At 46.6% G+C, this 24,497-nt stretch overlaps 1 protein-coding gene across 8 annotated transcripts in view; it reads right to left on the bottom strand.

Annotated features, from left to right (window-relative positions):
* Window positions 1-7,084: 7,084 nt before the first annotated feature.
* GDAP1L1 (ganglioside induced differentiation associated protein 1 like 1) overlaps window positions 7,085-24,497 on the bottom strand; it is a 42,028-nt gene continuing 24,615 nt past the window's right edge. For 7 of the 8 annotated variants that reach the window (XM_055266408.2, XM_055266407.2, XM_055266405.2 and 4 more), the window contains 3 exons: window positions 23,664-23,761; window positions 22,431-22,545; window positions 7,085-8,523 (listed from right to left, as the gene is read on the bottom strand). In XM_055266408.2, the coding sequence (XP_055122383.2) occupies window positions 8,180-8,523; window positions 22,431-22,545; window positions 23,664-23,761 (557 nt within the window). In that variant the 3' untranslated portion in view covers window positions 7,085-8,179. The remainder of the gene's footprint in view (window positions 8,524-22,430; window positions 22,546-23,663; window positions 23,762-24,497) is intronic. The other variant, XM_055266406.2, reaches the window with a different exon arrangement.

Consider the following 24,497-nt stretch of genomic DNA (forward strand, 5'->3'; position numbering starts at 1 on the left):
TTGGGGGGATTGGAACAGAGCCCAGGAAGTTCTGGCTAGTCCCTTCCTATGTCAAGATACTACCTTCCAGCACATTCTACTGTTATTTTAGAGAATTGTAAACAAGAAAGTGGGGAGAACTGGGTCAGTCCAAGGACACCCACAGAACTGTCCTGCAGAAGTAATCTCTTACCCAGTTCAGTGTCCTGGGGCCCATGAAATATAGGGAAGGCTAGATCTCCTTGAGAAAAGTTCATATGACTGTCACAAGTATAAACTGTTTTCCTTTAAGCTCTTCAGAGGAGCCTGACACTTACCTGGGTGTATCCCAGAGAAAAGGAAGAAATTTCAAGAAAGAGGGAAATACACAGAGCTTTCAAGGTGTATTCTACACTGGCTCTGATTTGAAGCTACTCCCTGGGGACCCTAAATGCTACTGTAATCAAAAGCAGGGCTTATTTCCAAACTCATTCTATGAGGTTAGTATTACCCTGATACCAAAACCAGACAAAGACACATTAAAAAAGAAAGAAAGAAAGAAAACTACAGGTCAATATCCCTGATGAACATTGATGTAAAAATCCTCAACAAAATACTAGCAAGAAGAATCCAACAACACATTAAAAAGATCATTAATCATGACCAAGTGGGATTTATCCCAGGGATGCAAGGATGGTTCAGCATATGCAAATCAATCAGTGTGATACATTATATCAATAGAATGAAGGACAAAAACCACATGATAATTTCAATTCATGCTGAAAAAGCATTTGAAAAATTCAACAACCCTTCATGATAAAAAACCTCAAAAAACAGGATAGAAGGAACATATCTCAACACAATAAAAGCCATGTATGGCAGACGCACAGCCAGTATCATACTGAATGGGGAAAAACTGAAAGCCTTTACTTTAAGATCTAGAACAAGACAAGGGTGCCCACTTTCACCACTGTTATACAACATAGTACTGGAAGTCCCAGCTAGAGCAATTAGACAAAAGAAAGACATAATGAGCATCCAAATTGGAAAGGAAGAAGTCAAATTATCCTTGTTTGCAGATAATATGACCTTATATTTGGAAAAAACAAAAGACTCCACCAAAAACTATTAGAACTGATAAATTTAGAACTGATAAGTTGCAGGATGCAAAATCAACATACAAAAATCATTGGCATTTCTGTATGCCAACAGCAAACAATCTGCAAAAGAAATCAAGAAAATAATCTCATTTACAATAGCTACAAGTAAAATAAAATACCTAAAAATTAATTTAACCAAAGAAGTGAAAGCACTCTATAATGAAAACTACAAAACATTGATGTAAGAAGTTGAAGAGGACATACCAAAAAAAGGGAAAGATATTCCATGTTCATGGATTGGAAGAATTAATACTGTTTAAATGTCCATACTACCCAAAGCAATCTACAGATTCAGTGAAATCCCTATCAAAATACCAATGACATCCTTCACAGAAATAGAAAAAATAATCCTAAAATTTATATGGAACCACAAAAGATCCAGAATAGCCAAAGCTAAAGAATAAAACCGGAGAAATCACATTACCTGGCTTCAAATTATACTGTAACCAAAACAGCATAGTACTGGTATAAAAACAGACAAATAGACCAATGGGAAAGAATAGAGAACCCAGAATTAAATCAGTACATCTACACCGAACTAATTTTCAACAAGGGTGTCAACACTAAAAGACTGGGCATGGTGGCTCATGCCTGTAATCCCAAAATTTGGGGGAGCCAAGGCAGGAGGATTGCTTGAGTGTAGGAGTTTGAGACCAGCTGGGGCAATATAGTGAGAGTTTGTCTCTACAAACAAAATTTTAAAACAAAAATACTAAAGAGGCCAGGCACAGTGGCTCATGCCTGTGCCTCCCAGCACTTGGGAGGATGAGGTGGGGAGATCACTTGAGGTCAGAAGTTCAAGACCAGCCTGGCCAATGTGGTGAAACCCGTCTCTACTGAAAATACAAAAAATTAGCCAGGCGTGGTGGCATGTGCCTGTAGTCCAGCTACTTGGGAGGCTGAGGCAGGAGAATCACTTGAACCTGGGAGGCAGAGTGAGCTGAGATCGTGTCACTGCACTCCAGCCTGGGTAACAAAGCGAGACTCCATCTCAAGCAAACAAAAAACTAAAGAGTATAATTGGATTGTTTGTAACACAAAGAAAGGATAAATTCTTGAGGTGGTAGATACCCCATTTACCCAGTTATGATTATTATGCATTGTATTCCTGTATCAAAGTGTCTCATGTACCCCATATATACCACAGAAATGTAAAAGTAAATAAATTAACAAATAATTTTTAATGAGGCTTATTGGGATTAGGTGATAAATGGAGTTTTGGTTTGAAAACATCTCATAGTGACTGGACCAGTGGCTCTGTGGACCCATCTGTGATTTTTACCCCACGTCCTGAATATGTTATTGGAACAAACAAATTTAACAGCTAGCGGAGCCTACACAGGCCTCCTTGACCCATGGAATGAGGACTACTTAGGTAAAAGGACCAAGACAAAGCCCCTGGAACCTCACACCACTACCACCTCACACACTAGACTAGTAAACTAAAAGCAATACTGTAAAAGGGATGGGTCCAGAAGAAGGATAAGGTTTTACTGTGAACCCCCTCAGGTGGTAATTCAAACTGCAGTTTTTTCAGATGTGGTTTCTTTATTAATGCAAATCGACACAGTCTTTAGCACTTTGTATCCAGCTCTTGGTCTAGAAACCGTTTATTCTATATATCAAATTAATAAGAATCACCAAAAGTCATTTTTTTTTTTTTTGAGATGGAGTTTTGCCCTGTCACTGAGGCTGGAGTGCAGTGGCGCAATCTTGGCTCACTGCAACCTCCACCTCCCGGGTTCAAGCAGTTCTCCTATCTCAGCCTCTCGAGTAGCTGGGATTACAGGCACACGCCACCACGCCCAGCTAATTTTTGTATTTTTAGTAGAGATGGGGTTTTACCATATTTGTCAGGCTGGTCTTGAACTCCTGACCTCAGGTGATCCACCCGCCTCGGCCTCCCGAAGTGCTGGGATTACAAGTGTGAGCCACCGTGCCCATGCTCATTTGCCTTAATTGGCAGGGCAGTAGCATATCACTTTTTTCCATGGGACTATGTCAGCTTTTCTTTTTCTGTCATAATCTAGTGTGTAGAGACCTTGATTATCTTGATCATCTGTAAAAAACATTGATCCACTACATTGATGACATCATGCTGTAACTAATGAGCAGGATGCGTCAAGTACACCAGATGATTCACTAAGATCCAGGCATGCCAAAGGGTGGTATGTAAAACCCATGAACATTCAGAGTTCTGGAAACTTGGTAAAGTTTTTAGCAACCCAGGGATCTAGGAAATGTCAGGATATCCCCTCCAAGTGAAAGATAAGTTGCTGCACCTCCTACTAAGAAAAAGGCACAATTGGTGGCCCTCTTTGGATTTGGGAGGCAACATACACCCATTTGTTTTTATTTTTGTCTTTGTTTTTGATGAGGGTCTCACTAAATTGCCCAGTCTGGTCTCAAACTCCTGAGCTTAAGTGATCCTCCTGCCTCAGCCTCTCAAGTAGCTGGGATTACAGGCATGTGCCACTGTACCTGGCAATACATCCATTTGTGTACACTGCTCCAAACCATTTACTGAGTAACCCATAAGACTGACAGTTTTGAATGGATCCCAAAGCAAATTCAGGCTACGGTGTAAGATGCTCTGCGAGTTCAGCCTTATGACCCAGCAGATCCAGTGGTATTTAAATTACCTGTGACATAGGCATCCGGTATGGAGCTTCCAGCAAGCCCTAATAGGAAAATCTCAGTGCACATCCCTAGGGCTTGGAACAAAGTCATGTCCTCTTCTGCAAACAATAATGGTCCTTTTGAGAAATAACATCTGGCTTTCTACTGGGCTCTGGTAGAGACTACACACCTGACCAGGAGACACCAGGTGACTATGCAACCTGATCTCCCCATCATGAACTGGGTATCATCTGATCCATCAAGCCATAAGCTAGGCATACACAGCAGCATCATTCTATCATCAAGAGAAAGTTACATAGCTCAGACGATGGCATCTATTTCACCACATTGCTGCCTCTTCCTCAATCAACACCAGAGGCCTCTTGGCAAATGCCCTATAATCAGTTGATGGAGGAAGAAAAAAACTCAGGCCTGGCACCACCTGGAAGTGGATGGTTGCAGCACTACAGGAATTCCCCGAAAGACATTGCAGAAGGCAAATCCTCGCAGTGAACAGAATTTCAAGCAGTATGTCTCCTTGTCTGCCTTATCAAGATAGAGACAGAAGTCCAGGAATACAAATCTGTACGTATTCATGGGACGGATGGTTTGGCCGGATGCTTATGAACATGGAAAGAAGATTGGAAGATTGGTAACCAGGAGCTCTGTGGGAGAAGGAATGTGGATGGGCCCCTAACAATGGACACAGAATGGGAGGATATTTGTGTCCTATGCACATGTTCCCCCAAACAGTACCCACTGCAGAGGAAACCATTGTTCAAGAAACCAATGGACAAGATGCCTTGTTCTGCAGCTGTCTGTCATTCTCTTTCCCCAGCCACTCTAGTGCTTGCTCAATAGGCTGATGTACAAAAGGGCCGTGGTAATTGAGCTAGAGGTTATAGATGGATACAACAACACGGACTTCCTCTGATTAAGACTGATTTAGTGAATGCCACTGCAGAGTGCCCAGTGTGCACAGTTCCTAATATGACACCATTTGCCATAGGAACCAGCTATCTGAGGGCAGATAGATCACATTGAACCCCTTCCATCACAGAGGAAGCAGCACTTTCTACTCACTTATTCTCTGTATGGGTTTGCCTTCTCCGACCACTATATCCATGGACTTATGAATGCTTTGGTCCCAGTGTTGGTATTGCACATAACATTGCTTCTGACCAAAAAGTTGATATTATTGCAAAAAAAATTCAGCAATGTGGTTATACCCATGGGGTATTGTGGCCTTACCATGTACTCTCTTATCTAGAAGAAAGTACTCTCTTATCTAGAAGAAAGTACTCTCTTATCTAGAAGCAGCTAGTCTTATCGAACACTGAAATGGCCTCTTGAAGACTGTTACAGTGGCAGCCAGGAGACACTGCAATGTGGAGTGCTGTCCTACAGGATACGGTATGTACTTTGAACCAACCACAGTGCTGTTTCTCCCACTGCCAGAGAACACAGGTCTAACAATGCCAAGGTGGAAGTGGAAGTGACTCTCACTATTATACAAATAACCCATTCATAGAACTGTTGCTTCCCATCCCTGAGACTGTGGATTTTGATAGCTTAGAAATTACAGCTCCTAAGGGAGGAGTACATCTATTGAGGAATAATTCAATGGTTCGATTAAGTTAGGAGTTGAGACTGCCACTTGGCCATTTTGAGCTCCTCATACCCTCGAAACTACAGGCAAAGTAGTGTGTTTCTCTACAGGCTAGGATGATTGAGCTGATTACCAGGGCTAAGCTGGGTTGCTCCTGCACAACGATAGCATGGAAGAATAGGGGATTGTCTGCAGTGCCCCATAATACTTCCACATCCAATACTAATGGAAGACCATAGCAATCTAAGGACCACCAGAGTCTGAGTCATGTCACCAGGTAAAATACGCTAACTAACTGAGGTGCTCTTTTTCACCAGAATAGCTAGTGAAAAAAGAGAAATTGTAGATATCAACAGTGGCCTTGGAATCAATTACAGAAATGAAACCTATAGCAATTCTGAGTATTTTCTTCTTTGTTGGGGTGTGTGTGTGTGTGTGTGTGTGTGTGTGTGTGTGTGTAATTGAATATAAGGAATGCTAGTGATGGTCAAATTTATGTTTTCATCTGAATATTATAGTAGATTGAGGTATGGGTGTGATCTCTAGAGCTAAAGGAGGAATGAGAAGAGAATCTACCATTATCCAGCGTGATGTTACTGACCGATGGGGCTTTGTGAGTCTCATTTTTGGAGAGAGGTTTAGCATGTCCTCATTGCAGGAGGCAGTAAATCCTGTGAGGATTGAGTATTATATTGTTGTTCTTGAGTGGAAGTTGAATGATGAATGGGGAGAGTCTGTGTGGATGTTTGATTTTTTTTTTTTTTTTTGAGGTGGAGTCTCGCTCTATTGCCAGGCTGGAATGCAGTGGTGCCATCTTGGCTTACTGCAACCTCTGCCTCCTGGGTTCAAGTGATTCTTGTGCCTCAGCCTCCTGAGTAGCTGGGATTACAGGCACGCGCCACCACACCCAGCTAATTTTTGTATTTTTAGTAGAGACGAGGTTTCACCATGTTGGCCAGGCTGGTCTTGAACTCCTGACTTCGTGATCCACCTGCCTTGGTCTCCCAAAGTGCTGGGATCACAGGCGTGAGCCACCACACCCGGCCTGTGTGAATGTTTGATTAGCCAAGGGGATGGATGGTGCCAGACAGTGTTCATGGTCTCTAAGTTCCACCTTTGCCCTGTCTTGGCCCTGGATGACTAAGCTTTCTTTTTACCTTGATGAAAAAAGATGTGCAAATTCTTAATACTTTTTTTTTTTTTTTTTTTGCAAAATGAGTAAAACTATGCCTTATATTCTATATATTATACTCCTGATTTAATGTTCTTTGGGCATTTTAAATAGTTTTCCCTCTGGGAAATTGGGGTGGGGGGCATGTGCCCCAGGTGCCCCTGAAGTCCATATATAGGTTTATTTGATTTTATTTTCTAGAGATAGGGTCTGGCTTTGTTGCCCAGGCTTGTCTTGAACTCCTGGCCTGGAACAATTCTCCCACCTTGGCCTCCCAAAGCACTGGGATTATAAATGTGAGTCACTACACCTGGCCCTTGCACAGGGTAATGAGAACAAAGGGTTGTAAACATGCCTTGTAACCTGTAAAGGGCTGAGCCTAAATGAGCTGGGTTGATGTTAAGGTCAGAGCCCTGGAAAGTCAATCTGGAAGCCAGCCCCAGACCCAGCAACTTGAGACCGGGAGTCAACTCTTGCTTGCTCTTGTGAAGAACTGAGACTGAAACCTCACATCTCTACCCTTCTGGCTCCAGCGCTTGGCAATGAGAACTAGATGGACAACACAGGTTTAGAAATGAAAAGCAACTGCTCCTCCTGGATGCTTTATTGGGGCTTTTGGTGGTTTCTATGCATGAGCGGCAGTGACACCAAGACCCTTTCCCAACATGCAAAAGGCACAGGAAAGTGAGACCCGACTGGGGTGGGTGACGTGGATGCAGAGACTTCCCCCCTGCCCCCGGCTCCATGAAACGGTGTAGCATGGGGGCAGCCCCGGGAGTGACAGGAAGGGGGGGTATTGAAGGAGATGGCTTGGACAGAGGCTAGGAGGGGGACCTAGTTTTGTCCACCTCCAGATCCGCCCCTGCACTTGGGCTGGACTGACCTTCTGAGAGAGGGTCAACATGGCTTTTACTGAAAGTCCCACCTCACAGGGTAGAAAAACTCAAGGTAGGAAGAGGATGATGGCTGCTGCCTTCAGAGATTTCTATTAAAGCCAAACCCAACACATGGGCAAAATCAGAAGGACAATGAGAGGGTGTGCTCATGGTGTCCGTCCCCACCGCAGCCTGGTTTTTGGGTGCCACTGCCTTGGCTCAAGCTAGTCCATGTCCAGGAGAAGCGTGAAGCCCCTTCTGATCTTCAGGGACCTCCCATGGGGTCTCCGCTTATCCAGCCCCATTCAGAGGTACGGGTTAGAGGAGTCGAGTCTTGACGTTGGCTTTGTCCTGTGGAAGAGTTCCCTGGGCAAGAGGGAAGGGGGGGCGAGGGGTAAGGCCCTCTGAGTCCCCAGCACCTCCCAGAATCTGGGCCCTGGTGGGTGAAACATCCTGGGACTCACCTCAGATCCTAACCAGTCCCCACAGTTCCATCTTGAGACCTTGAATCGATAGAAAAGGCATTCGTGCTTTGTTTCTGTGTTTTGTTTTCTCTCTCTTTCTCGCTTCCTCTTTCTCTTTTAGTAGAGCCGTGGCCTTGAGTCACGGCATTGGCAACGTCTACTTCTAAACTATGGAATGTTTTCACACTGACGATATTATTACTCAGAACGAAGGGCGGGGAGGGCTGTCCAAGTGTTCATGAGACAGTGAGTTACTGAGAGCTCACGGGGAAACACACAGCACAGAGACACCGACAGTCAGACACCAAGCCCCAGGCCTGGCCCTAGATGTATTTTTTCTTGAGGTACCAGTAGGCAAAGTAGCCCATCCCGCCCAGGGAGCCCATGAGGAAGGACGCCCCGAAGAAGGATGGGGGTTTCCTCTTGACCAGCCGGAAAGCATTGGGGATGACGGCCGACAGCAGAGTGGTGTGGATGTCACCCAGGACTTTCCGGAAGGCAAAGCGTCTCTGGACCCTCTCAAAGAAGGACTGCAGGTTGGGCCGGCTGCCATCTTCCCAGTATTTCTTGGACAGTCCCAGGAACTTGAGGCGGTGCAGGGTGGCTCCCAGGAGGACATCAGCGAGGGTGAAGGCACAGCCACAGAGCCACAGCTCGCATTTCTGCCCTAGAGTGGAAGAAAGAGGAGGCAAAGGGATCAATCTCCCCTAACACACAGACTCACTTCTCTCCATGAGCTCCTCTGGCTTCTGCATGCCTGCCCCAGTATTTCCTGAGGGTTATTCATTCCTGTACAACTTCAGTGATTTTTGCCATATCCTCATGCTACTTCTATTATTATTTTTTTCTTTAAATCGACTTTTTTCTCTTTTGTTTTCTTATCCTCATTTTACAGCTGATACATCAGCTGACTTTTAAGGTGCAAATACATGGCCAGGCATAGTGGTTCACACCTGTAATCCCAGCACTTTGGGAAGCCAAGGTGAGAAGATCATTTGAGGTCAGGAGTTCAAGACCAGCCTGGCCACTATGGTGAAACCCCATCTCTACTAAGAATATAAAAATTAGCTGGGTGTGGTGGTGCACACCTGTAATCCCAGCTACTCAGGAGGCTGAGGCAGGAGAATTGCTTCAACCTGGGAGGTGGAGGCTGCAGTGAGCCAAGACAGTGCCACTGCACTATAGCCTGGGTGAGAGTGAGAATCTGTCTCAAATAAATAAATAAAGTGCAAATATGTGTCATGAAATTCCAGACAGATATACAACTACTCCTTTGACAGCTCCACTTGGTGTCTGCTCTGCATTTCAAATTCAAAATGGAATTCCCCCCAGAGCCACTATGCTCATCCCCATCTCAGTAATGGAACCTCCACCCTTGCAGTTGCTCTGCCCAAAAGCCTCGGAGCCACCATTAATTCTTTTTCATTTCTTTTTTTTTTTTTTTTTTTGAGATGGAGTCTCACTCCGTTGCCCAGGCTGGAGTGCAGTGGCACAATCTCAGCTCACTGCAACCTCTACCTCCCAGGTTAAAGCAATTCTCCTGCTTCAGCCTCCCTAATAGCTGGGATTACAGGTGTGCACCACCATGCCCGGCTAATTTTTGTATTTTTAGTAGAGACAGGATTTCACCATGTTGGCCAGGCTGGTCTTGAACTCCTGACCTCAGGTGATCTGCCCACCTCGGCCTCCCAAAGTGCTGGGATTACAGGCATGAGCCACTGTGCCCGGCCCCACCATGAATTCTCTTTCACCCCCACATACAATTTGTCAGCAATTTCCATCAGCGTTATCTTCAGATAACTTCAGATATCTTCCAGAATCTGATACCACCTCTACTTGTACCGTCCTTGTCCAAACGACCATTATCTTCTAAGTTATCACAATGTCCTTTTAAAAGGTCTCCCTGTTTCTGCCCTTATCCCCTAGAGTCTATTTTTAGCACAGCAGCCAAAGTGGTCATGTTAAAATTTAAATGTCTGATAATGTCACTTCTCCCTTCTCAAAACCCTCTAATGATGATGCACCGTTGTGGCCAGAGTAAAAGCGGAAACCCTCCCAAGCCCTGTAAGGCCCTCTGTGATCTAGCCCCCAGGTACCTTTCAGACCTCAGAGTCTGCTTTTCTCTCCCTTCCTCACTCTTCTCCAGCCACATTGGACTCCTGCAACTCCTCACATCAGGGACATTCCTACCACAGGGCCTTTGCCCTTGCTGTTCCCGCTGCCTCAGTCTTCTCCTGCATAGCCGCAGAGCTCATTCCTCTGCCTCCTTCACATCTTTGCTCACATGCCGTTTTCTCCTGGGCTTCCCAGACCGCCAATTTAAAACGGAAGTTTTGGCTGGGTGCCGTGGCTCACGCCTGTAATCCCAGCACTTTGGGAGGTCGAGGTGGCTCTACTAAAAATACAAAAATTAGCCAGGCATGGTGGCGGGCGCCTGTAATCCCAGCTTCTCAGGAGGCTGAGGCACGAGAATCACTTGAACCTGGGAGGCGGAAGTTGCAGTGAGCCAAGATTGTGCCACTGCACTCTAGCCTGGGCAACAAGAGCGAAACCCCATCTCGAAATAAATAAATAAAAGTAAAAAAATAAAATGGAAGTTTTAAATGGAAATTATAAATTGATAGTCTGTGAAGCCCAGGAGAAGCTGGCACGGGAGCAAAGATGCGAAGGAGGTGGAGGAAGACCTTACCCAGCAGTCACTCTCCCCTCTCCTGCTTTGTTTTCCTCCGTAGAACGTAGCACCACATTGCACCATCTACTTGACATTCTCATTTTGTTTATTGCCTGTTGTCCTCTACTAGAGTGGAAACTCAATGAGGGCAGGGATTTTGGTCTGTCTTGTCTGTGGCTGTATCCTCTGCATCTAGAACTGCGCCTGGCATACAATAGGTGCTCAGTAAATCTTTACTGAATGATTGATGAATGAAAAAATAAACTGTATCATTAACGGTAGTATTAAATGATTCGCTATAAACTATCTGCAATGGTAAAAGTAAACACAACAAAAACAAAACAAATGCAATTAAATTCCAGCTGGATACTACTGCCCGTCAAAGTATCTGCTCCCAAGACTGGCTTCTTTCTTTCTTCCTTCCCTCCCTGCTTGCTTGCTTTCTGCCTTTCTTTCTTTCCCTTTCTTTCTTTCTTTTCTTTTCTTTCTTTCTTTCTTTCTTTCTTTCTTTCTTTCTTTCTTTCTTTCTTTCTTTCTTTCTTTCTTTTTCTTTTTCTGTCTTTTCATTTCTTTCTGTCTCTTTCTTTCTTCTTTCTTTCTCTCTCCCTCTCTCTTTCTTTCTTTCTTTCTTTCTTTTATTTCTCTCTTTCAACAAAGTCTCACTCTGTCACCCAGGCTGGAGTGCAGTGGCGCAATCTCAGCTCACTGCAACCTCCACCTCCAGGATTCAAACAATTCTCCTGCCTCAGCCTCCCAAGTAGCTGGGACTGCAGGTATGCACCACCATGCCTGGCTAATTTTTTTTTTTTTTTGGTATGTTTTACTAGAGATGGGGTTTTGCCACGTTGGCCAGGCTGGTCTCAAAATCCTGACCTTAGACGATCCGCCTGCCTCGGCATCCCAAAGTGCTGGGATTACAGGTGTGAGCCACCACACCTGGCCTCATTTTGTTTTTAAGAAAGGGGCAGATGTTAAACACATAAAGGGGTTAACCACTAACATCTTACCAATTTTCTTTGATGTAATCAAAAGAGGATAACTCACACAACGTGGTTTTACATTATTTATCACCATGTTTTTGTGTCATCTAAATTTAGCTTGACTATCGCATTTGGGATTAAGAAAGAAAAAATTAGCCTGCATTTTTAGAAAACACTTGTTTGTGCAATATTTTCTCCTAGTTGTTTTGATCTGAAATTCTGGAGTTTCTTTGGTCCCTTACATCTCCTCTTTGCTCAAAAATCTTTAATTCTCCCCACTGACTACACCTTAATGTCCAAGTTCCTGTGCCTAGCCGTTAAGCCCTTTCAAGAGTTAGTTTAGCTTTAGTATGTGTCTCTGATCTTGACTTCTCATGAATTGCCCATTGGTCCACTGTCTTCCCCAACAAGCTGCCCACTTCAGCCTCCAGGACTTTGTCCCTGCTGTACCCCATGCCCGGAATGCTCTCCCCTCTCCCTTCCCTTCCTGTGAGGGCTGCTTTCCTGGGAGGCTTGCCTCTGCACCTTTGAACAGGTTGTTCCTTTCAGTTCAGGAATTCCATGAGTCCAATGCTCCCTACCGTCAAAACCTGAGCCCCCTCCTTCCACTCTGCATCTTCTTGGTCATGGATTCATTCATTCAGCAAGTGGTTACCTGGCAGTATGTGCTGGGCATGAAGACACAACACAATACAATGTCTCCCCTCAAGAGGCTCACAGTCACAGGGAAAGGGGTAAAGTGTAATGACAGCTCTCATCAGAAGTTATCCTTGAATAGGTAATCTTCAAGGCACCTGATGAGGCTGGGCACAGTGGCTCACATCTCTCTCCCTTACTTTAGGAGGCTAAGGCAGGAGGACTGTTTGAGCACAGGAGTTTGAGACCAGCCCGGGCAACATGGCGAGACTCTCCTCTCTATAAAAAAATTTAAAAATAGCTGAATCAGTAGCATGTGCGCCTGTGGTCCCAGCTACTAGGGAGGCTGAGGCAGGAGGATAGCTCGAGCCCAGAAGGTCGAGGTTGCAGTGAGCCTTTTTCACACCACTGCACTCCAGCCTGGGTGACAGAGTGAGACCCTATCTTAAAAACAAACAAACAAACAAGACACCTGATGGGCCCCTGAGGGGCAATAATGAGTTGGGAGTTAGTGATGCAGGTTCCAGGCTCAGAGAAGCACCGTCAATGTGGAGGTGGTATTTAAAGCCAGGAGAGTGGACAGTATCAGTGTAGCCAGACTTGGAAATAGGGCAAGGGACTGAACCCGGGGTCCCCCTGCAAACTTTAAATATTGACACCAAGAGAAACCAGCAAAGACGATAAGAAGGAGCTGCCTTTGAGGTAGGAGAAGAACCAGGAGAGTGTGGTGTCCAGCAAGCCAACTTAGGACAGGGTTCTGAGGAGGAGACAGTGCTCAGCTGTGTCCAAACGCTGTGTTGAGGTCAAATAGGAGGCCTGAGAACTGGTGACTGTGTTTACCAACTGGCGACCCTGGCAAGAGCAGCTGGAGTAGAATGCTGACTTAAAAGCTGGTTTGGAGGGAGTTCAAAGAGAAAGGGAGGAGAGGAATTGGAGATGGTGAACAAAGATCATTCTGCCACGGAATTTTGCTAGAATGGGGAGGATGGGCCAGTAGTGAGAGACAAGTCAAGAGCATTTTCATGAGTTGGGAGGAATAAAATAGCATGTGTTTGTGGATGATGCCGCAGAGAAGGGAAAGATTCTATGGGGAAAAGTGGATAGAGTTACGGATGTGGTGTTCTTACAGGGATGAGAGTGGATGGGATCTGATGCACTAGGGAAGGGATTGGTTTTAAAGGACAATCCCTTCCATCCTTGGCCAAGGACAAGAACAGTCCATCCTTGGTAACAAGAGGGCATATGTGCTACTGTATTTCATCAAATCTAAGTTACTATTAAATATAAGACACCTATCCAAAAGTAAGAAAGGAGAATTAAACTATTGACTGGAATAAACATTCCAGTTTCAGAGATGCTAAGATGTGGTCTAACAAAGATGCATCTTAGAATTGATGAGATACGGTGGGTGGGTCGTTGTGGGGATGAGAGCTGTGAAGATCTCTTTCTAATGCTTCGATTTTCTCAGTGATATATTGCCATTACTTTTAATGGCCAAAACCACAATTATTTTTGCACTAACCTAAAGTGATCAGTTCTGAGTGAGAATGTGGGGGAGGTGGCTGGAGGGCTGAGGAGAAAGGAGAAGGCATAAAGGAGTCATCTAGAGAGTGAAGCGGGGAGGTCTGGGGCAGCATTGAGGTCACCTAAGGCTTGCAGTTGTAAATACAAAGTGAGTCCCGCCAGCATCCTGTGTGTTTCTCCAGCCACATATGGGTTCACAGGTGAAGGCGCTGAGTAGGTGGAGAGCTGGGTTCAACAAGGTTTGAGGTTTTGCAAAGCAAGTATGGAGGGCCAGGGTGTTGAATGTGCAGGCACGAAAGTTCTCCTAATGATGAACCAGGGAATCACCACTAGGTATGGAGGGAGGTGCCATTGTGATGGGAGTGAGGGACAGTGAAAGGATCAAGTGACATAAGTCCCCAGCTGCAGACTGCATGATACCAGCAAGGGAGTGTGGGTAGACAGATCAGAGAACCGGCCCAGGGACTAGGTTTAGATACTGGGCAACATGGAGAAACCAGCAAGGGACATGAGAAGGAGCAGCCCAAGAGATAGGAGGCGAACCAGGAAAGTGTGGTGTAATTCCCTGGATCTTCCAACAACTCTATAAAGTAGGTGATGTTATTATCCCGACTTTACAGATGAGGCAATTGAGGCACAGAGAGGTTAAGTAACTTAGTCAAACCTCAGCTAATATGTGTCAGAGCAGAACCTAGATTTGAACTTAGGCCATCTGGTTCCAGATTCTGTGGTTGTAACCACTCTATTAAGCTACTTATTTCCACATGCAAATGAGCATAGACACAGCAGGTTTCTCCACGTCCACTCAGGCCCCTTTCAGTATGTGAGTTCTTTACCCAGGTCTGTGTGCAGATCTCTTCATGCACCTGTAACCTGCATAGACTGCACGTTTGCCTGTGTCTGCCTGCACAAATCCATGCAGCCGATTGTTTATATGTACGTGGATATCCACTGTCCTGGGCATCTGTGTCCACGCGGTGTGGGATTACCACACATGTGAGTGCAGTTTAAGCCCAGGTGAATCTGGATGTTTGCCTCAGACATGCTCACTATTATGTTCATGCCTATGTTTATGTTTGTAGGCAAATGCTGATGGCCTTCTATGTGTGTCCATGTTTGTGTGTGTGCCTGGGCAGCAATCTGGTATCTGACCCCTTCCCTGTTCTCCTCTCTTCTCCTCCACTTGTGTGTTCCCTTTGCAAACCCCAGGCCTGGATGAGCCCCTTCTGCACTTCTCTGGGTCTGCCAGCTGGAGGCGATCTCACAATGAGGCCAACTGGTTACACTTTAATTTCAGGACCACAAAGCCCAGGAGGGCACTCCGTGCTGCCTAGGGTCCTATTATATTTCTTGAGTGCTTCCTGCTCCCTGTGGAGACAATTGCATCTTTTCATCCTCTCTTCTCACACTTCTCACATCCTTTCCCCAGTTCCCTCTCAGCCAATGACATCACCTCATGCTTCATTCAGAAGATAGCAGCTTTCAGAGATGAAAGCCCACACTCCCCACCTCGATGCTACAAAACCGCTCCATGCTGCTGATGCGGACACAATGAAGGGCGTGTCCTAACCCCAAGGCCAAGCCCTCCATGGGCCCTCTGCACCTGCTCCATGCTGCGTCTCCACATCTCTTCAGGTTGTCTTTCTAGGTCCTCCTCCCCCTTCTCCATGTTGTTCTGCACCCCAGGAAGCTCACTTGCTGGCTCCACCCCCCAGGGCTCATGTCCTCTGGCTTCGGAAAGTTAGGCAAGTAGGAAGCAGGGGTGGGAGATGAGGGAGAGCAACAGTGATGTCGGACTGACTTCCCTCAGCTCCTCTCTGCGAGTCACCACGGCTGGCAGTGACCACCTCTGTCCAGGTTCCTGAATCTGCTCTCATGACCCTGTGATCTCAAGACTTCAGGCCTGGGGTACTCCTCTCTGCCTTGGGATGTCCCTGCATCCTGCCTGTGCCTTGATAAAGAGTCCCTTTATTGAGCTGTCTTCCATTTCCCCCGTTTGAAGATGTCCTGTGTTTTCTATAGGGCCCCTGCCTGAACCACGCCCCTCCTGTCTTCGTGGCCTCTGCATCGCCGTCCTGAACCTCTGATTCCCCCTTTCCACTGCACTGTTTCCACCAGCATGAGAACACATTTGTACATCTCCTGTCCAAAAACAATTCCTCCTGTCACCGCACATCCTTCTTCAGCCACCACCACCTTCTTTGTTCACCTCTACCCTTCTCAAAAGAGGTATCTACACTCATCACCTTCATTCCTCACCTCCTATGTACTCTTCAGTCCATTCCAATCTGGCTTTTGCCCCAGGTTGCAGTGAAATGCTTCTGGCGACGTCACCGCCGACATCCATGGTAGAAAGCCGAGGGCACGCTTTCCTATCCTGGCTTGCTCAAGCTCCCAGAAGCACTGACACCATTCTGTCTCCTTAAAACCCAATCCTCCCACGGTTCCTCCTAACATGAGGGTCTTCCTACTTCACTGGCCACTCCTCAGTGGGCTTTGCTGACTCCTCTGTGCTGATACCCGCTTAGTGTGGGAGAACCTCTGCATAGATGTGGTAGTTACATTTTAATTATTATCATTATTTGAGATAGGGTCTCACTCTGTCCCCCAGAAGATGACTCACTGCAGCCTCAACCTCCCAGGCTCAAGCAGTCCTCCTGCCTCAGCCTCCTGAGTAGCTGGGTCTACAGGCATGTACTACCACACCCAGCTAATTTTTGTACTTTCTTGTAGAGACAGAGTCTCACCATGTTGCCCAGACTGGTCTTGAACTCCTGGGGCTCAAGTGATTCTCCTGCCTCAGCCTCCCAACTAGCTGGAATTACAAGTGCACATGACATTGCCTGGCCCAGGCACGACAGTTTTAAAGTACACCCACAAATTACTTGATATACTCCTCCCTTCAGCAGAGCCCAATTCTCCTCCCCTTGAATAGCAGCTGTATTTCGTGACTTCTAATGAATGATGGGGCAGAGTGACTTCCAGCAGTAGATCATAAAAGACATTGTGGCTTCTGCGTCTTCTCTTTCTCTGGAATAACTTGCTCAGGGAAAGCCAGCAGCCATGCTGTAAAGAAACCCAAGCAGCCTATTGAGAGGCCCACATGGTAAGGAACTAAAGTCTCCTGCCAACAGCCAGCAGGGAATAGAGGCCGCTAGCTAAGAACCACATGAGTAAAGCAGCTTGGAAGTGGATCCTCCGGCCCCAGTCAAGCCTTCAAATTATTGCAGCCCCAGCTGACAGCTTGAAGGCAACCTGCATTAGGCAACCCTGACTCAGAGCTGCCCAGCTCAGCTGCTCCAGAACTCCAGATCCAGAGAAAATGTGCGACATAATAAATGATTTTAAAATTTAAGACACTGAGGTTGACAGCAATTTCTTATGCCACAACAGATAACTAATACAGCAGGTCCTGATTTCTCTTTTCGTCTCTCTCTGCTCTCTTCCTGGATGAAAACATCCAATTCTATAGCTTTAAACACCATGTATTGGCTGAGGACTCCTGAATCTCCAAATTCTGACCTCTCCTTTGAGAGTCAGGCTAGAATATCTAATGGCTTCTGTGACACCTCTCTTGGGTGTCACAAATTCACTGTCTCCCAAACGCCCAAGCTGGAGGGCAGTGGCACAATCTTGGCTCACTGCAACCTCTGCCTCCCAGGTTCAAGCAATTTTCCTGCCTCAGTCTCCCAAGTAGCTGGGATTACAGGCACGTGCCACCACGCCCAGCTAATTCTTTGTATTTTTAGTAGAGATGGGGTTTCACCATGTTAGCCAGGATGGTCTTGATCTCCTGACCTCGTGATTCACCTGCCTCGGCCTCCCAAAGTGCTGGGATTACAGGTGTCAGCCACCGTGCCCAGCCCAGGAGTTATCTTTGATTCTCTTTACCTCACTCCCAACCCCCATGTAAATTCCTGCTCATCTTCAAAATACCTCTCAAGCCCATTCACACCTCACCATCTCCACTGCAACCATCTCAGTCCATGCCAACATCATCTCTCACCTGAGCTGCTGCACCAGCCTCTCCTCTGTCTCCCTTGAAATCCATTTTCACACAGCAGTTGGAATTCTCTCAAATATAAAACCGGAACAACTCAGCCCCATGGAGACTGCAAACAGGGCCATTAGTTCCTCCCATTCCTGTACGCGTACCACTTTGCAATGTGTGCGTCTTCATGGCTTTGCTCCTCCTGCCATCTAAGACTCATGGTTTTTTTTTTTCGAAGACTGCAAACTCCATGAGAGCAAGAATGACGTCTAGATTTTGCTCATTAATTTATCCCCAGGACCTAGCATCTAGGAGATGTTCAATAAATATTTGAATAAATGAATGAAAAAGAATGGTGATAATAATAATTTTTAGAACATTTCATCTTGAGCCGGGCACTGTGCAAAGTAATCACATTTACTGTCTTAAATTTGCTGGCCCCAAATGCAGGAATGAGGTCAGCCACTCCCCATGTGTGAGAGGCAAGCTGTCCCAGCTGAGCCCAGCCCACACTGCCAAGCCACATATCATGAACAAATAAATGGCCCTTCTTTTATGTCACTCAGATTTGCAATGGTTTGTTATACAGCAGAAACTAACTGATACAATCCTCTCCTCAAAGCCCTCCAGGACTTCCCATTGTACTTAGCATAAAACCCAAACTTGTAAATGTAGGCTCTGAGGCCCATGATCTCACCTCACCCGCTCCAGCTCTCCCCTCATTCCCACCACTTTCCCCAGGACTCCCCACACAGCAGCCTGTTCCTGAAGAGTTCCCAGTTCTCTCCCACTCCATGGCATCCCTCAGTCTGGGTCATATCTGCCCTGATTCTTCTCTAGGCTCCTTCTCATCCTTCAGGTCTCACTTTGAATATCACCTTCTCAGGGAAACTTTATCCACTTTATCCTGCTCATTTACTCTCAATCTCAACACTTATCGCTGTGTGCAATTCTGTGTTTACTTATGGGATTATTTGACTAATGTCTTTTTCCTCTGTAAGACTGCAGACTCCATGAAACCAAGAATGAGGTCTGAGTTTTACTCATTAGTTTATCCTAGGACCTACCATCTAGTAGGTGTTCAATAAATATTTGAATAAATGAATGAAAAAGAATGGTAATAATGATTATTTTTAGAACATTTTACCTTGAGCCAGGCACTGTGCAAAGTACTCAGTACTTACTATCTTAACAAATCTTCCACCAGCAACCCTGCTACGATTTGATTCTATTATTATCAACATTTTGCAGATGAGCTCAGAGAGATGAAGTGAATTCCACAAGGTCACAGAGCTAGGAGGTGGTTGATCAGGAATCTGCATCAAAGCCATCTGGCTCTATGCAAGGGGTCTCAACTGTGACATTAAAATCCTTTCCAACACTGGGGTCTGCCCATGAGGGAAGAAATGGAAGGCATAAAAGTGTTTCACCCAGTCAGGTTCAGGGAACCTGGATGAGCAACAGAGGCCATGTGGGCCTAGCCAGTCAGACCTTTAAAATCCATAACCACTTTCCTGGGGCTTCTGCTACCTCCCCCAGCCTCAGAGGGATGCAAGGACTGTCAACACCTCTCCATCTTAAACAACCCCACTTATCTCACCATGGGACAGTGCAATGCTGTCTCCTCTCAGAAGACCTCAGGACAGGGGTCAGCAGTAGGGTCTCAGCCCAGGAATCCCACAAGGAATGCATGTCTGAGGCTATTCTCCAGAACCATCCACCCTAGCCTCCATCCAGGTCAGACCCTAGGTCTTTCTGGATCACAATATATATGGACACTTCTGCACTGTGTGCCAGGCACTGTGCTAAGCCCATTACATGCATTTGCTCATTGATCCTCGCAGCAGCCCTGGGACGTAGGCACTCATGTTATCACCCCTTGCCTTTTTCTTTTTTCCTCTTAGAGACAGAGTCTCGCTCTGGTGCCTAGGCTGGAATGCAGTGGTGTGATCTCGGCTCACTGCAACCTCTGCCTCCTGGGTTCAAGTGATTCTCCTGCCTCAGCCTCCCTCATAACTGGGATTACACGTGCCCACCACCATGCCCAGCTAATTTTTTGCATTTTTAGTAGAGATGGGGTTTCACCATGTTGGCCAGGCTTGTCTCGAACTCCTGACCTCAAGTGATCCATCTGCCTCAGCCTCCCAAAGTGTTGGGGTTACAGGCGTGAGCCACCATGCCCAACCTATCACCCTTTTATAGAATAGGAAAGAGCCCAGAGCTAGTGCTTCCTCATCTGTTAAACAGGATCCTCATCTGTTAAACAGGATCGCTGATATTACCCACCTCCTGGGGTGGTTATGGGGATTAAGTGAGTTTAAATCTGTGAAACACCTAGAACAGTGCCTGACACACAGTAAGATCTATTAAATATATAGATTTTTCTGGGCTGGATTGTGACCCTCACAAAATTCACATGTTGAAGCCCTAAGCCCTAGAACAAGCTTGTCCAACCTGCAGCCCACGGGCCACGTGCAGCTCAGGATGGCTTTGAATGTGGCCCAAAACTAATTCATAAACTTTCTTAAAACATTCTGAGATTTTTTTGCGATGTTTTTTAAGCTCATCAGCTATTGTCAGTGTTAGCATATTTTATGTGTGGCCCAAGACAATTACACTTCTTCCAATGTGGCCCAAGGAAGCCAAAAGATTGGACACCCCTAAACTCTCAGAATGTGACTGTATTTGGAAACAGGGCTTTTAAAGAGATGATTACCTTAAAATGAAGAGCTTAAGGTGGGTCCTCATTCCATCAGACTAAAGTATTTATAGGAGGAAATCTGGACTCAAAGACACCAGGCATGTGCAGCACAGGGGAAGGGCCATGTAAGGACACGGCAAGAAGGCGGCCACTTGCAAGCCAAGGAGAGAGGCCTCGGGAGAAACCCACCCCACAGGCACCTTGGTCTAGCCTCCAGCTCTGTGCGACAATAGGTTTCTGCTGTTTAAGCCCCTCAGTCTGTAGTATTTTGTTATGGAAGTCCTAAGGAACTAATGCATAAGTGAATAACATATACCTGATGCCCAAGGTCACCTACCGAGAGCATGGCAGAGCTGGGACTCTGTCCCCTAAAGGCCCATCTCTGAACTACCAAGCCTTTTGGCCCCTGAGAGCCATTAACTCGCAACAGCTCCCCTTAGCTACCATTAGGATAGAAACAGGAAAGTTCCTTTTTTTTTTTTTGGTTGGGGGGCAGGGGATGGAGTCTCTCTCTGTCCCCCAGGCTGGAGTGCAATGGCACAACCTGGGTTGACTGCAACCTCCACCTCCCAGATTCAAGTGATTCTCCTACCTCAGCCTCTCGAGTAGCTGGGATTAGAGGAACCCAGCACTCCGCCTAGCTAATTTTTGTATTTTTAGTAGAGACGGGGTTTTGCCATGTTGGTTAGGCTGGTCTCGAACTCCTGACCTCAGGTGATCCACCCGCCTTGGCCACCCAAAGTGCTGGGATTACAGGTGTGAGCCATTGTGCGCAGCCAAAAGTTCCCCTTTGAGGTGTGTTATTTTTTTTACTCACTTAGTCATACCAGGCTTTGTTTCCAGAAAGGATTTAAGGCAGCTGGCTTCAGTATGCATGATGATGTCTCTGTTCGGGACATAAGGGCTTGTGCTTGTGGCATCAGTTGTGAGATGCTGGAAACAACACTGGACCCATCGAGAGGGAACAAGTTCTGGCCCTAACCATGACATCTACGAGCTGCCTGACCTTGAGCAACTCACTTCATCTCTCTGAGCCTCAGTTTTCTCATCTGGAGAATGTGTGTGCCTTTAGCTGCCATATGTATTAAACTAGTAATAGGACAGGCAGTGTGCTGAGTATATTGAATTTTCACAAGAGTCCAGTAAGACAGGGTTAAGTTGTGTTATTACCATCCCATTTTATAGATGAGGAAACTGAGGCTTCAATAGGGAAAGCAACTTGTCTAAGGTTACATATTTGAGGCAGCAAAGCTGGAACTCTAATTCAAGTTGTTCTTACTCTAACCCCATCTGTTTAGACCCTGGGCTCTACGGCCTTCCCATACACATAGCCATGCATGTGCAGGAGGCTGTTGCAAATGCACCATAAATTTGCATTGTTCAGGAGACAAGACTCACAGGTCTTAAACGGAGCAAGATGGGAAGCTCAGAATGAGATTTGAAGAAGGGCTGCGGCAAAGGTGGTGTGTAACAGGCAAAATGGAGTGGAGTGGTGTAGGAAGGGTGCTCCAGGAGGGAGGGGCTGTGGGAGCAAAAGCGTGGAGGTAGAATGAAGCTGGCATGTCCAAGTCTAGATGCCCAGCTGGGAGCAGGAAGAGTCAAGGTCGAGGAGAGTCTGGGTGAGCTTGGATGTCTGGCTGGAGCACGAAGGAGCCATAATGCATTCTTGGGCAGGGCAAGTGGGATGGTGTGGTGGGTAGTGGCCATCACCACTCTTATCATCATCTTCACCTACCTTTATTAAACACCTACTATCTGCTAAGCCCTAATCTAAGCACTTTATATGTATTATTTCATACAATGTCTCAACAGCTCTTTGAGGCAGGTCCTACTATTATCCCCATTTTATAGATGGGAAACTGAAGTTCAGAGAGGGGAGAACCTGACCATATTTACTAAGCTAGGAAGTGGCCAAGTTATGACTTGAACCTTAGTCTGACTCCATAGCCCATCCTCTTAACCACCTGGGAGGTCCTCTGAGACTTTTGGGAAAAAAAGAGGCTGAGAATGGTCAGGGGCAGAGTAGGCTGGGTGGGCTGCAGCCCCCACCTCCCCCAGGGCTGGCACCCACCCTCGTTCTCCAGCTTCCTCTTCTCCAGCTCGGCCTCGATCTGGTCCAGCACCATGGCCAGCTCCCCGAGGATCTTCTTCAGGTAGCTCACATCATCGTGCTCCAAGATCTTGGCCTGGGGGGAAGGACAGGGCCAAGAGAAGCTGAGTTGGCCTCAATAGAGCCCGGATGTTCAGGGATGGAAGGAGCTTTGCTGAACTTCTTCCACAAACCCAGCCTCCAAATGCCCCCCAAGTGTATAGGATGCCCCCCTGTTATGAAGCACTCTCATCTGGTGCCTACAACTGTCCTGTGAGCTTGGCTGTCCTGCCTAGATCCCTGGTACGTTCTTACACCCAGATGCTGGGAGGGCTGGCTGCTAGTGGCTCACAGCTGCCCCTTCTCTCAGCCAATAAGGAACTGCATTGCCCACAAATACTTGGGAGGTTACCTGCCTGCACCCCTCCCTCCAACAATCTGTAGCCAATGTCCCACTGATATGAGGGGATAAAAGGCTGGCCCCTTACTTCAAGGCTGATCACCTTTGTGGTGCCATTTGTGCTCCAGAGCTTCCTGTGGAATCAATTGAGGCTTAGCAGCTTCCTCTTCCTTATCCCTCCTGTCCCTCTGGGGTCCCCCTCAGAGCAATCCTTCAATACCTCCTTTCCCAAGAACCCCTGTTCAGTGCTCTGCATTTATTTTTATTTATTTATATATTTATTGTAATTATTATTATTTGAGACAGAGTCTCACTCTGTTGCCCAGGCTAGAGTGTAGTGGCCCGATCTCAGCTCACTGCAACCTCTGCTTCCCAGGTTCAGGCAATTCTCCTGCCTCAGCCTCCCGAGTAGCTGGGACTACAGGCATCCGCCATGATGCCCGGCTAATTTTTGTATTTGTAGTAGAGACGGGGTTTCACCATCTTGGCCAGGCTGGTCTCGAACTCCTGACCTCAAGTGATCCACTTGCCTCGGCCTCCCAAAGTGCTGAGATTACAGGAGTGAGCCACCATGCCTGGCCAATGCTCTGCTTTTAAAGACACAACCTAACACATGAGGAAACTGAGGCCCCAGGGCAGCAGTGGCTTACCCAAGGTCTAACAGCTAGTAAATGGTAGGGGACAGGATTGGAAAAGCAAGCCAGGGGTTTTTCCATTTCACATCATCAGCTGATCTTCTACTTAGCTTCTCCTATTGTTCATTTCCATGGAAGAGCTGGTAGGGAAGGGGACTCAGCAGGCTGGGAGGTACTCACCATGAGCTTCTTCTGTTTAGAAAGGTAGGGCTCGGAGAGCTGGGGCTCCTCTTCATGGTCCAGTTTCATGAGGTCCGTGGTGGCATTGGCTAAATGTCCTGGGGAGATAATAGGAAAGGTCCCATTCCTCTGATACCTCGGTTGCTCCCCCATCACCTCCCTTACACAACTTGAAGTAGGCCCCATCCAAACACTGGTCAGAGGAGTAATACTGTCAACAGCCAACACTTAGGGAGCACTGCAGGCTGTGCCGTAGTGATGGATGAGATGCCATCCTGCCCTGAGCTCAGGCTGGTGGGAGAGATAGGCACATAAAGAAATCTCGGCCAATGGCTCACCCCTGTAATCCTAACACTTTGGGAGGCTGAAGTGAGAGGATCACTTGAGCCCAGGAGTTCAAGACCAGCTTGGGCAACATAGCAAGAACCCATCTTTAAAAAAAAAGTTAGCTAGGTGTAGTGGCGCACACCATAGTCCCAGCTACTCAGGAGGTTGAGGCAGGAGGATCGCTTGAGCCTGGGAGGTCGAGGCTGCAGTGAGCTATGATTGCACCACTGCACTCCAGCCTGAGCGACAGAGTGAGATGCTTACTCTAAAAAAATACAAAAATAAATAAATAATACACATCAGCAATATTATAAAATACACATTTAAAAAAATAAAAATAAACTCTATGGTACAGCATGATTAATCTGTAGGGAAGAATGAACACAAGGCAGAGGGACCCAGGGGCTGCCTGCCTGGGGCCCAAGGGACTGAGAGACCTCACAGAGGAGGAGACTGTACCCTTGAGGATGAGTAGGAGATGCCAGAAACTGATAGACCCAACCCTAG

Source organism: Symphalangus syndactylus, chromosome 24 (genome assembly GCF_028878055.3).
Source record: "Symphalangus syndactylus isolate Jambi chromosome 24, NHGRI_mSymSyn1-v2.1_pri, whole genome shotgun sequence".
Taxonomy (NCBI): domain Eukaryota; kingdom Metazoa; phylum Chordata; class Mammalia; order Primates; family Hylobatidae; genus Symphalangus; species Symphalangus syndactylus.